The sequence below is a fragment of the Notechis scutatus genome, chromosome 1 (assembly GCF_049901735.1).
Source record: "Notechis scutatus isolate UNSWTSFEM ecotype Mainland chromosome 1, rNotScu1.2, whole genome shotgun sequence".
In the NCBI taxonomy this organism is placed as follows: Eukaryota; Metazoa; Chordata; class Lepidosauria; order Squamata; family Elapidae; genus Notechis; species Notechis scutatus.
The window spans coordinates 78,153,137-78,165,877 of NC_142009.1; the positions used below are offsets into that span (position 1 = coordinate 78,153,137).

General features: G+C 43.1%; 1 protein-coding gene across 1 annotated transcript in view; it reads left to right on the forward strand.

The window, feature by feature from the left end:
• LOC113417040 (ribosomal protein S6 kinase alpha-2) overlaps nucleotides 1-12,741 on the forward strand; it is a 68,931-nt gene that overhangs the window by 23,088 nt on the left and 33,102 nt on the right. The window contains exon 7 of the mRNA XM_087969069.1: nucleotides 11,976-12,078. Coding sequence (XP_087825195.1) covers nucleotides 11,976-12,078 — 103 coding nt within the window. The remainder of the gene's footprint in view (nucleotides 1-11,975; nucleotides 12,079-12,741) is intronic.

Sequence of the window (12,741 nt, forward strand, 5' to 3'; positions counted from 1 at the left end):
AGTGTTCTAAACAATTTTTTCCCCATTCCAAGTACCCTAAGCAATTTAGTAGCAGCAAAAGTCTTTTCTGGGTATAATTAGACATCCTCTAGATCAGAGGTTTTAAAGTCTTGGAACTTTAAAATTTGTGGACTTCAGCTCCCAGAATGTCCCAGCCAGCATGGGGAAATGGCTGAACATGATGGACTGAGGAATTCTGGAGATCACGGAGCTTGGGAAGGCTAAGTTACTCAGGGACCCCACTTAACCTGTTAGGTGATATAGTGAAGAATACAAAAGAGGGATTCTGCCACTAAATGGTAACTAAGGAGGCTGAGGACACCTGGCTTTCTAAACCAACATCATTAAATGGTAGAAAATAACTTACAGTCTGTGTCAACTATGGAGCTAATGAAAGGGCAACAGTACGTAATCCAGGCCTGATAGTCATAGGCAACAATATCCTAGTTCTGTCCCTATCTAGTGATCCCTGCTAAGGAGTTTTCATTAGAGCACCTACTCAACAGAATTACCAGAGACTGCTGTTGCTTTTATACCACAAGTTTTAGAAAGGTTGCGGCTCTTTGTGGCTGGAAGAATGTCAATGATGCAAACAATCTGAAGACACTGGACAGCTGTTCTGTCTTTTTCTTAGATTTCTGCATGGAAGGAAAAAGACATAAGTTTTGTTTGTACACCTCTCCAAATTTTGGACGCCAGTTTATGAATGTCTGCTATATGATAAGATAAGATAAATTTATTGTCATTGTGCTCAGGAACCTGAGAATAACGAAATAAGGTGCTCTTTCGCAACATACAACTAAACAACACCAAAAGATGTATACAAATAACAATATAAAACAAATTAAAGCAAATAACAATTTAAAAACTGGTTTCATAATGTCAGATAGGCTCTTGATCCCTAAAAGGTGTCTGTCTCTAAGATACCTTATATAAAAGTAGACATTGTACTACTGATGTATTATTCTGCCATGGAATATAAGACTGATATAAAGTGAGTGACATAAGACTGCAAAGTATGAGTGCCTGTAGGCCAGGATCATGAAGAAGAAGAAGGAGAAGGAGATTGAGAACTAAGTTTCCTTGCAAGGTATAACCTTGTGCAACTTAATAACTAGCAATTGCAGGGCTGGGTATGAAAGTAGGCATGCCCCCTTCTTTATTCCACTTTCCTTTCTCTAAATGTACTTCCTCCATCCAGTAAAATTTACCAGTGCTGTTGTCTGATTCTAATTGCCTCATTATATTTCCTTCCTGGAGCAAAATCTGATTCAACAGCCTAGAATCTGCAATACTAAGGGCAGAGGCATTAAAATTAGGACATATGAATGGCCCATAATCTCTAATTTCTAAATCTATTCGAATTATTGATTTCTTTAAAAGTCTGTTCATGCTTGCACAAAAGTTCATCTCATCACTTAATGGATGTGAACGTATTCAATTCAGCACATCAGAACGACTCAACAGTTCAATTTAACTACTTTCTAATTGAACCTTCACAAATCGTGATAGAAATGTAGTAGGAAGCAAGCCAGCATTACGCTACACATTTAGGCAACAGCACTTTGAAGGGAAGGGTTTCAATGCAGATTTAATGATGCATTTAAAAAGCAGACAATCACTTGACTTTATAATTTTCAGAATATGTACCAGCATGAGTTCTGAAACTAGTTCTAGCCATCTTATAATGATGTTTCCAGCTGCTAAAGGGACAGATCTTCTTCATGAATAGGAAAAGGAAAGGATTAATAAAGAAGAATGGAGCCAGTAAAAGTGCTTGGTTTGTCCTGGTCACTGTTGTTAAGGTCAGATGTGACCTTATGCCTTCATCGGAAGCTTTGCATGCATTGATGAATCCCTCATAAAATTTGGCATGAGTCAATCCTAAAGAGTCAAGCTATGAATAATGATATTTTTTATTAAGGAGAAAAAATGCCTTACAATCACTGTTGGATATGTCCAAAAGCATTAAACACATTTTCATGAAATCGTTAGAAGAAAAGCAGTAGCTTTTTAATTGCCCTCATCATGCTGTAGCATTTCTATTATTCTAAGAAACGTATCTGAGACATTGTTTGAGAATTAAAATAATCCTGTGCAATTCTCATTAGTGGAGTATTAGCTATAGTGTATAAGGCGGACAACTAATTAGACAGTTGACATTTAAACAGCAAAACATGTATTATTTCCTGTAATGAAACAAATAACATTTTGACAGTGTTTCATTGAGTTACCTTATGTTCATAGTACACCAGAACCCATGATATATCCCCATTATATTTGTGAAACGGGTACTGAGTTTAATGGAGTTTAAGTTTAAAGACTTGGGTGTGCTATTCTTAAGTCGTAAAATTGATCTGCTCACAGCATCCTCCAAATTTCCACTAGAGCTCATGAGTTAGGGTGTGCTGGCACTGACCCACTGACACCAGGCAGACACAAAGGGAGACAAGTCTGGGACATTCCTGTTGTACTTGCGGAATTCAAGTAACTCAGAAAACCAGGTGGCAGCTGAGAAAAATATTATTGTGGCACTGCCTAAATGCAATTTGGCTCAAACCTCCATGATTGTGCCATAGTTGCTTATGGAAGTTACAGAAGGAACAACGCAAACAAGTAAGCCAGAAGACTTTGTGGTGGAAACTGTAGATGTGTTTGATACTGGCCCACAGTCTGCATCTTCTATCCACAGCACTTTCATTGCAGCCTTTATTTTTCCTCTTGTCTTAGGATCTCAGGCTCCAGTATAGGATGTGAGTTATTCAATTCCATAAGATTGCGCTGGACTTTGGTTTTGATCTCCCAAACGTGCTTGAAAGTACAAAGGACTTCTACAGCATTTAAAAGCAGCTATATCATTTCCTGGGATTTCAAGGGAGCAGAAATGGCACAGCTTATGTGATGCGTATGGTCCAAAGCAGCTTTTTGGAGACAGAATTTGAAGCACTGCACAGCCCTCATATTTAATAAAACCCTGCTTATGCTACATCTGGAACAAAGATTTTAAGGGAGAATGGAGGTTTTGTTCAGCTTTGATGGGAATTATAAATCTAAATTAATGACAGAAACAACTTATGTTTATTAAGAGGGAAATCTTTCAGAATAAAAATTGTCTTTATTTGGCATCTATTGACCAAACAATTTTGATGATACAGAAAGTCCAAAGATAACATTTTAGAAGGGAATTCATCTCTGCACCTGCATATTACTAATTTATTTGATTCTTTTTGTTAGTTTTTATTGTTTTTGTTTCTGTTTTTTGTTTTAAATATGATTTTTACATTGTGTAAGCTGCCTTGAGTCGCCCTGGACAAATACACGGCAATATAAATCAAATAAATAAATGAATAAAATATTACAGTATGTATGTGGTGAGGGGGGTAGGTGCCTAAGTTCGTGGCAAGAGTATTGTTCATGAAAATCCTTTATTACATTAAGCATATTTTAATTGCTATGAGTCACTATATTTCTATTTCTGGAAGGCACCTGAAGATCAGCTCAGTCTTCATAGATGTCATTAGCAGAATGCACGCATTTAAACAGGATGGAAATGAATACATGGGGGGGGAGAGCATATGGGTGTGGAGCCTTTGGTGCGTTCTCCGCTTTGCTATTGCTTGCAGATGTTTTGTTACCTGACTAGGTAACATCTTCAGTGCTAGAAGGGTTTGCTCTCTGTTTATATACAGTAGCTTCTCCTGTCAGGATTGCTGAGCGTGTTGGGGATGGTGTTAATCAGTAGACATGTAATATTTGCACATCATTCAAAAGAGTCAATTTAAAAAATGCAAATGGAAGCAAATAGACCAGAATAACTCCTCATTAGAAATTATTACCCAGCAGGAATTAACACCAGGGTGAACACCATACAATCCAGTGGTGGTATTCGACCGTTTCTGCCCGGTTCTGGAGAGCCGGTAGCGGCGATGAGCAGTGGAGACCGAACCAGTTCTCTTCGCTGCTCTGTGGTTGGCCCACCCGCCTGCCCGGGCTCACTTTTATGGCCAGAATTCAAAGCGCAGCTGCTTTGCGCGGCACAAAATAGCACCGCACAGCAGCTGCTGCAGCAACCACCATCGTGCAGGCTTGCAGGAGGCAAGTTAGAAAACCTCTGCGCCTGCGCAAAGTGTGTGTTTGGCACGCAAAGTGTGTGCATTTGTGCAAAGCGCGCCCACCAAGCCACGCCCACCAAACTGGTGGCAACTTTATTTGAATACCACCACTGATACAATCAAGTTGTACCAATGTCCTAATCACAGAACTACCAAATCTGACAAATAGTCAAAAAGTAAAAAAGACACTCTAATCTAAAAAAAGGAATTACTAAGGAGAAACCACATTTATTTATTTATTTACTTACTTACTTACTTACTTACTTACTTACTTACTTACTTACTTATTTATTTATTTAATATTGACGCCTATTCACCCATGGCGACTCGAGGCGGTTTACACAGTGTAAAACCATATTTTAAAAAAAAACAACGATAAAAATTAATAAAGTACAATAGAACAAAATCTGGGTAGGGGAATCACCCCCCAACTCCCATCCCCTGCCCCGACAATAGCAGATCACACTAGCCATTTGATGGCCTCCATCCTGCTCTGGGTTGCCCAGGCCTGCTGGCAGAACCAGGTCATCAGTGCCTTTTGGAAGAGTGCTAGAGTAGGGGCCATTCTTATCTCTGGGGGAATAATATTTCAGAGGGAGCCACCACAGAGAAGGCCCTTCTTCTGGGTCCCACCAGGTGTATCTCCCTCAGGGATGGGACCTGCAACATTCCCTGCCTCCCCGCTCTAATGGGTCAGGTAGATGTGACTGGCAAGAGACGTTCCCTCAGATAACCCAGTCCCAAGCCATGAAGGGCTTTAAAGGTGACAACCAGCACTTTGAATTGCACCCAGAAGCAAATCAGCAACCAATGCAGCTCCTGCAGGAGAGGTGGCACAGGTGCACACCAGGGTCTGAACAAAACCATGCGGGCCGCTGCATTTTGCACCAATGTTCTTCAAGGGCAGCCCCATGTAGAGCGCGTTGCAATAATCAAGACAGGAAGTGACTAGGGCATGGGTGACTGTGAGTAGGAATCGTTGGTCCATTCCTATCAATACTGACAGGGCAAGCTATTGTATATAAACAGAAAGCAAACCCTGCTCCCTTCCAGCACCAAAGATGTTACCCAGTTGGGTAGTGAAATGTTTGCAAGCAAACAACCAAGCTTAGAGAGCACTAAGGACTCCACACTTCAACCCTGAGGTAAATACATTCTCTTCTATTGGTAGCATAAGAATGTGCTGCTGCCTTGAGTTCAGCTTCCGTATCCTGTTTAGGATGTGTGCAAAGGAACTGCTTCTCCAGAATACCTTGCAAAAATGGAAGATAGAGATTGCAAGCATAGGATCTGTTTCCATAGACACACATGCCCTGAGTTCTTTGTAAACAAGTCCTGATCAATATATCCTTCCCACTCAATTCATACCAGCAGGTGCAACCTTGCTATTCTCATTCATTTCCATCAGGGACATTCAGGCCAGGAAATGACTATATGTTCTTTGATTTAATTGAAATGAATTTCCTTTGAGGATGATTACCAGGTGCATATCAAGGTTGTTGATATGACTGTCTCTCAAGTTCTACTTATATATATAAAGCTAAAGTTGCATTACATCAGGTGTTCTTGGCTTCATGAGGAAGGATATTGCTGAGTATGTGACTTCCTTATTTTCTTCTGTAGTGTGTTAATTCAAATATTAGCACAGCAAGTGCTCACAGCCCCTTAAACTTGTAGTGGGCTCCTGAGCAAAGATGTTGGAGGCTTAGAACAAAAAAGAAAGACTTTGTAAGGAAATGTGTGCATGAAAGCAGTATTTCAAATGGTATCCAACACTAATATCAAAGCTAATAAAACAGTGGTGATGAAAATCTTAGGGAGAAATAATGCTATAATGCCACTTAAAAAAAAATTAAAATTAAAATTTTATTATCATTATTTTAACATGTATCTGATACATCCTCTCCATAGATAACTACATTTGAATAAATGTCTTCAAAGAAGCCTTGATACAGTTGAAAACCCTGATAATATGTAGTTCTGGCTTAACATGATAATCTGTGAAAGAAAAGCAAATTGGTAAATGGTGGATTCTCAGATATTCAAAAATAACTTCCAATGTAATACTTCATCTTCTGTGCCAAACAGTTCTCTCAGTTATTGAAATGTGTAATTTGTATTGCACATAAGAGTGTGCAAAGTGCTTAAGTAAATATCATATTTTACAATCTCTGCGTTTCTTTACATAATCAATATGTACTCAGCTCAAAGTAATGAATACAACAGGTACATATACAACAGAATAGGCTTAGGATTCATAAGTCTGAGCAATGGGCTTATATGTTGAACTCATACAGATCAAACCTATTGATATGTCTGAGTTCACATTTATGTCAGGTCATAAATGAATGTTTTATTATTTTAATAGTTTATACTGGGCATCTGCGTTATCATTTTCAAATTACAGCCTATGAAAATGTCACTAAAGGCAGAATATGCTGAGCACGCTTTGCTTCTGCAGAAATGCTCCCCTCTCCCCTGTAATGAATGAACTATACCAATAAAAATCAGGCTGCTGTTTTTCAAATGCTTTCATATGTGCAGATATATTTTAATGTGCAGTTAAATGTTCTGAAAAGCACACTCCTATATTGCCACAAGGAAAATAAGTCTAGTTGATTGTAATGGAAACTTAGCCTAAGCGAGGAAAACATTTCAGCCTCGTACTTTCTCTTGTGTGATGCTTCTCAATTTCTCCCTTCCACTGAATTAAACATGAAACCTATTTCCCATAGTCAGAATGCAGCAAGCATTCTTCTTGATTTCTGTTCCTTTAAGCAACTTTCTGCATTAAAAACTATTGTTTTTGTTGTGAATCAATAAGTTGATATTCTAAATGCAAATCAGGGTTGAAAACCTGCAGACTTGATTGGTCCTTGTACAACAACTTGGGATTGGGCCAGAACTAGACCCTGATTGGCCACTTTGGGAATACTTCTTATTGGTTAGTAGTTTGAACCTGTTGCAAGTTCATTGGTTAATAAGGTAGCAGCTAACCCTATAAAAGGGTTACTGCTGCCCATAGCTTTGCTCTGTTCCATTCTGATTCCTGTTATTATTAAAGAGTTGAAGTCACTGGTCAGATGTCTGGTCCCCTTATTCTCCAAACTTAACACTGGCGACGAGGATGGGATACGGAGACCGAAGAGCTGACTAAACCTACAGAGCAACCTACAGAGCACGTGGTCGAACACGCACCATCAACGGCAACATGGCCAGCGGTGCCGTACCACCCGCTCCATTCAACCCAGAAACCGAAGACTGGGAGGCCTACATGGATCGGTTCCAGATGTTTCTGGAAACCAACAATTTGAAAGATGCAACAACCGGCAAAAAGAGCTATCTTTCTAACTCACTGCGGGCCAACCGTGTTTAAGATGGCAAAATCACTTGCCAAGCCAGCAGAGGTAAAAGAAATGGACTGGGATGTCCTCGAGCCGCTACTAAGGGCTCACTACGCGCCTTCCGTGCCAACCCTAGTAAGAAGACACGAATATTACCAGAGGGACCAACGGAAGGGCGAAAGCCTTGCCAATTACATCGCGGACCTCCGGAACCTAGGAGGCCTCTGCGGATTTGCAGACCTAGAAGAAGCCCTCCAGGACCGCCTGGTTCTGGGCCTAGAAGACAGCACGATCCAGAGTAAAATTATGGCCAAGGGGACATCAGCCTCACCGACGCCCTTAAGGAAGCCTCGGCAGCGGAGGCAACCAAGAAGTCGGCAGCCCAAATGCGCCGCACCAACGCTCCGCTACGTAAACTCGCAAAGGATACCTCGCCTCGCTCGGAGAGACACCGGTATCAACTCACCACAAAGACCTAGAGTCCCCGTCCGACAGCGATGAGGAAGAGGTCAACCGACTTCGAACAGAGAGAGACCAGTCCACACAACACTCATTTCGACCGTGCGCCGGCTGTGGAGCCAATCACCCACGAGCCGGCTGCAAATTCCTTGACGCACTCTGCCGCCATTGCGGGAGAGGAGGTCACATCGCAAAGGTTTGCAGAAGCAAACAGAATTCCAAACCCCGACAGGCCGAATGCCAGTCTTCAGGATTCTTCGGCACACACCGAAAAAAAGTGAACCACTCCTACAGAAACAAACCGTCCACCACTTCCACCAGGCGCAAGAAACCCGGCGGGAAGAGACCCACCAAACAATCACCATAGGCCACGCTACATCCCTTGATGCCGGAAAAATCCGAGTGAAGGTCGCCATCGAAAACAAACCTTGCGTGATGGAGGTAGAGTCGGGATTTTCCTCTCGATGGTGTCGTGAAAACGCTCCAACAGCTCATTCCCGCAATCCGCCGCCAAGACCCTCAAAGGGTCTTTATCTCAAAGGGTTATAATCAAAGATTATCAGGGAAACAGAATTCCCGTTATCGGGTCCCGCAGATTCCAGGTCTCATTCAAGGACCGCACCGTCGCACTACCACTGACTGTTGTGGATCGAGACAGGCCTAGTCTTCTAGGCCTTCAATGGTTTGGGCCGCTCGGAATCACTGTAGCCGGAGTCCACAAGGCCGAAAGCGTCGATTGGGAGGAAGACCTTGTGCAAGAATTCCAAGGCGTTTCGCGAACGGACTAGGCAAGTATAAGGGGACCCCAATCTCGTTTAACTTGAACCCTGAGATAGCACCCATTCGCCTTAAACCGCGTCAGGTGCCGTTCGCCTTGAAGCCTAAAATCGACGAACAACTCGATAAGCTAATAGCGCAGGGCGTACTGGAACCCACACCGACCACGCCCGTTGGGAAACCCCAATAGTGACGCCTATCAAGCCTGATGGGTCCTTAAGAACACGGAGACTACCGGGCTACATTAAACCACGCACTACAGCAAAGTGCTTATCCAGTACCGTAGTACAACATTTGCTCCATTCCCTGGGCGGCGGGAAAGTTTTCGCCAAACTAGATCTAGCCCAGGCGTATCAACAATTGCCGGTAGACCCAACCACAGCTGAGGCACAAACGATCGTAACACATAGGGGCGCATTTAAATGCAACCGGCTCCAATTCGGTAAGCGTCGCCCTGGAATCTTCCAGAGTTTAATGGAAAGGTTGTTACAGGGGATAAAAGGCGTTGTCCCATATTTCGACGATGTACTCATCGCCGCCCCTAACAGAGACATTCTAGAAAAAAGACTCAGAGAGGTTTTATGAAGATTCCAGAATGCAGGCCTCAGAGTAAAAAAGGATAAATGCCAGTTATGTACCGAAAGAGTAGAATTTTGGGATATCTCCTGGACAGCCAAGGAATTCATCCCACCAAGACAAATTACGAGCAATTAAAAGGCACCCACTCCAAGGAACAAGGCAGACCTACAGGCGTTCCTTGGACTTATCAATTTCTATAATGTTTTTTACCCCACAAAGCAACAGTAGCTGAACCATTGCATAGACTATTAGACAAAAAGCAACGTGGGTTTGGGGGCAACGGGAACAACATGCTTTCCAACAAGTAAAGAAATTGCTAACTTCTGATTCAGTACTTATGCAGTACAACGAGACTCTGCCGCTCACTATCACGTGTGACGCGTCGCCTTTTGGGGTTGGGGCAATCCTGGCCCACGTGTTACCAAACGGAGCGGAAGCCCCCATCGCTTTTTTCACGAACCTTAGCTAAAGCTGAACGAAATTATAGTCAGCTGGACAAAGAAGCTTTAGCTATTGTTGCTGCAGTTAAAAGATTTCATGAATATGTTTATGGCCGTGCATTTACAATAATCACTGATCATAAACCGCTACTGGGGATCATTGCGGGTAATAAACCAACCCGTATATATTGTCCCCCAGAATGACCCGATGGTCCGAATTCTTGGCGGCCTACAACTACACCTTGCAACACCGCCCAGGGAAATCGATTCTCCACGCTGATGCATTGAGCAGAACACCGCTCCAGACTCTGTTGTGGATCCAGCCCCAACCATCTCAACGCTCCAGATCGAAGCTCTACAGGCACCACCCTTGACGGCTAGAGACATTGCTTTTGAAACGAAACGCGACCCAGTTCTGCGACACATACTCCGCTGGGTTGAACGGGGTGGCGACGGACCAAATAGCACCTGAATGGGCGCCTTTCAAAGCCCGCCAAACTGAGCTGTTTTCCCAAAAAGGCTGTATCTTGTGGGGCGATCGGTGTAATCCCTGACAAATTGCAACAGACTGTTTTGGCGGTATTGCATGAGGGACATCCGGGTATTGTGCGGATGAAATCACTGCACGCAGCTACGCTTGGTGGCCGGGAATCGACAAAAGAATCGAGGCCTGGGTCGCTACTTGCCAACGTTGCCAGGACGTCAGGAACGCCCCACCTAAAGCAAGCCCAACCGAATGGGAACGCCGAGGGGACCGTGGTCCCGTATTCATATTGACTTTGCGGGGCCTACCAAAGGGCACACTTTCCTGATTACTGTCGATGCCTATTCTAACTGGCTCGAGATTCATCGAATGCACACAACTACAACAGACTCAGTTATTAATAAATTAAACAGACTATTTTCCACACACGGGTTTCCGGACGTGTTGGTCTCGGACAACGCCCTCAGTTCACTGCATTACCCTTTGAGCAATATCTTGCCGATCGGGGCATCCGCCATGCGTTAACTCCCGCCGCGCACTCCTGCGGCGAATGGATGCAGAACGCATGGTACAATTCGTAAAAAAGACCGTTCACAAAATGGAATTTGGCAACATCAACGAGAAAATCAATCGAATTCCCTTGTTGCAACACATCACGCCTCACAGCGTGACCAACAAAACGCCCGCTGAACTTCTTATGGGGTGGAAACTCCGATCGCACCTTGACCGGCTCCACCCCGCCGCACCAGAAAAGCCTTTCGGTTCCAGCAGCAAATGCCGGGAATTTAAGGTAGGCGATTTAATCTTTGCCAAAAACTTTTCCGGCGACCCGCTATGGATACCCGCAACCGTTACCCACCTCACCGGGCCTAGATCTTACCGCCTGCTTACAGACGATGGGAGGGTGTGGAAACGCCACATAGACCAGCTCAGGTCGAGATTACCACCCAGCGGTCATGGCCCCCGGTTTCTCCAACTCAAGGGGAGGAAGCATCGAGGAGGGTGACTTTGATACAATTAGTAGCGGCCAACGGAGGCCCTACAGCCCAGCGAAACACCGGAGCGTGAAGCGGGAAGGGAGTTGACTTTTCCAGGGAACTTTAATACGGGGAAACTGAACTGCTAAACCCGAAGAAACACGGAGTAGCAGAGACAACCACAGCGAATGCAGCACGGAATCGCCGTGCAGCGAAATAGAATTTAATAAAGGTCATCCAAACTCTCCACCGGAACCGGACATTAGACAAAACCCGGTGGAGCCTCGAAATCATCCAGGCAGACCAAACGGCCTGCCTATCTTGAGGATTTTATTACAGCTCCCTCAAACGGAACCCAAGGGGGAGGGTGTTGTGAATCAATAAAAGTTGATATTCTAAATGCAAATCAGGGGTTGAAAACCTGCAGACTTGATTGGTCCTTGTACAACAACTTGGGATTGGGCCAGAACTAGACCCTGATTGGCCACTTTGGGAATACTTCTTATTGGTTAGTAGTTTGAACCTGTTGCAAGTTCGTTGGTTAATAAGGTAGCAGCTAACCCTATAAAAGGGTTACTGCTGCCCATAGCTTTGCTCTGTTCCATTCTGATTCCTGTTATTATTAAAGAGTTGAAGTCACTGGTCAGATGTCTGGTCCCCTTATTCTCCAAACTTAACAGTTTTAATCAATGTATTTTATTTTAAATTATTGCTTATTAATTATTTGGCTTACAGCTATTTTCTAACTCAAGGGTCCCCTGTGGCAAGATAATTAACCTCTGTTTTGCTTTGCTCTTATATAGAAACTGTACAGAAGAGAAATCAAACCACCCTTTAAACCTGCAGTGGGTCGGCCAGAGGACACTTTCCATTTTGATCCTGAATTCACATCACGGACCCCAACAGGTACTTACTAAGAAAACATATCAGTAGATTTGCCATTATTTTTACATTTATTTTTTAAAACTTTCAAGCAAAACTATTCAAATTATATTTAGAGTTTAAGAATTACTTAGCATTCCTCCCTCCCTCCCTTCCTTCAACTTGTATAACCACTCATCTCAAATGGGTGGATTAATGTTACCTCTGGATGGCTTACCACTTTCAAATAATAAAAATATTAATTAAAAACATAAGACCCACAGCAGTCAAGAATTATGAAGCACAAATAGCAATCAATATAATCAGGATACAATCTCCCTCATGCATCAAAGCCACAAACTCAGGCATAGAACCCTGTCTCCAGGGTTTTCCGGAAGGCCAAAAGGCACAAAGCCAATTCCATCTCCAGGGGGATGATATTCCTGATGACAGATGCTACAATATGAAAGGCAGTCAGCTTCATATTCCTTGGCAGACGGGACCCAGGAAGTGATTGTTATGATGTGATGATACCATTATACCAAATACCATTACATTTCCAAATTTGCTGTCGCTTCCAGAAGAATCTGTCACCTTGTACTCACATAGACTCACTGTTGGAATTTTATGGTGTGGCTGAATTAGAGAATAAGAATTACTACTGTGTAATATTTTCCACAATTTTTTCCTAGTGTTTCTGGGTAGCAA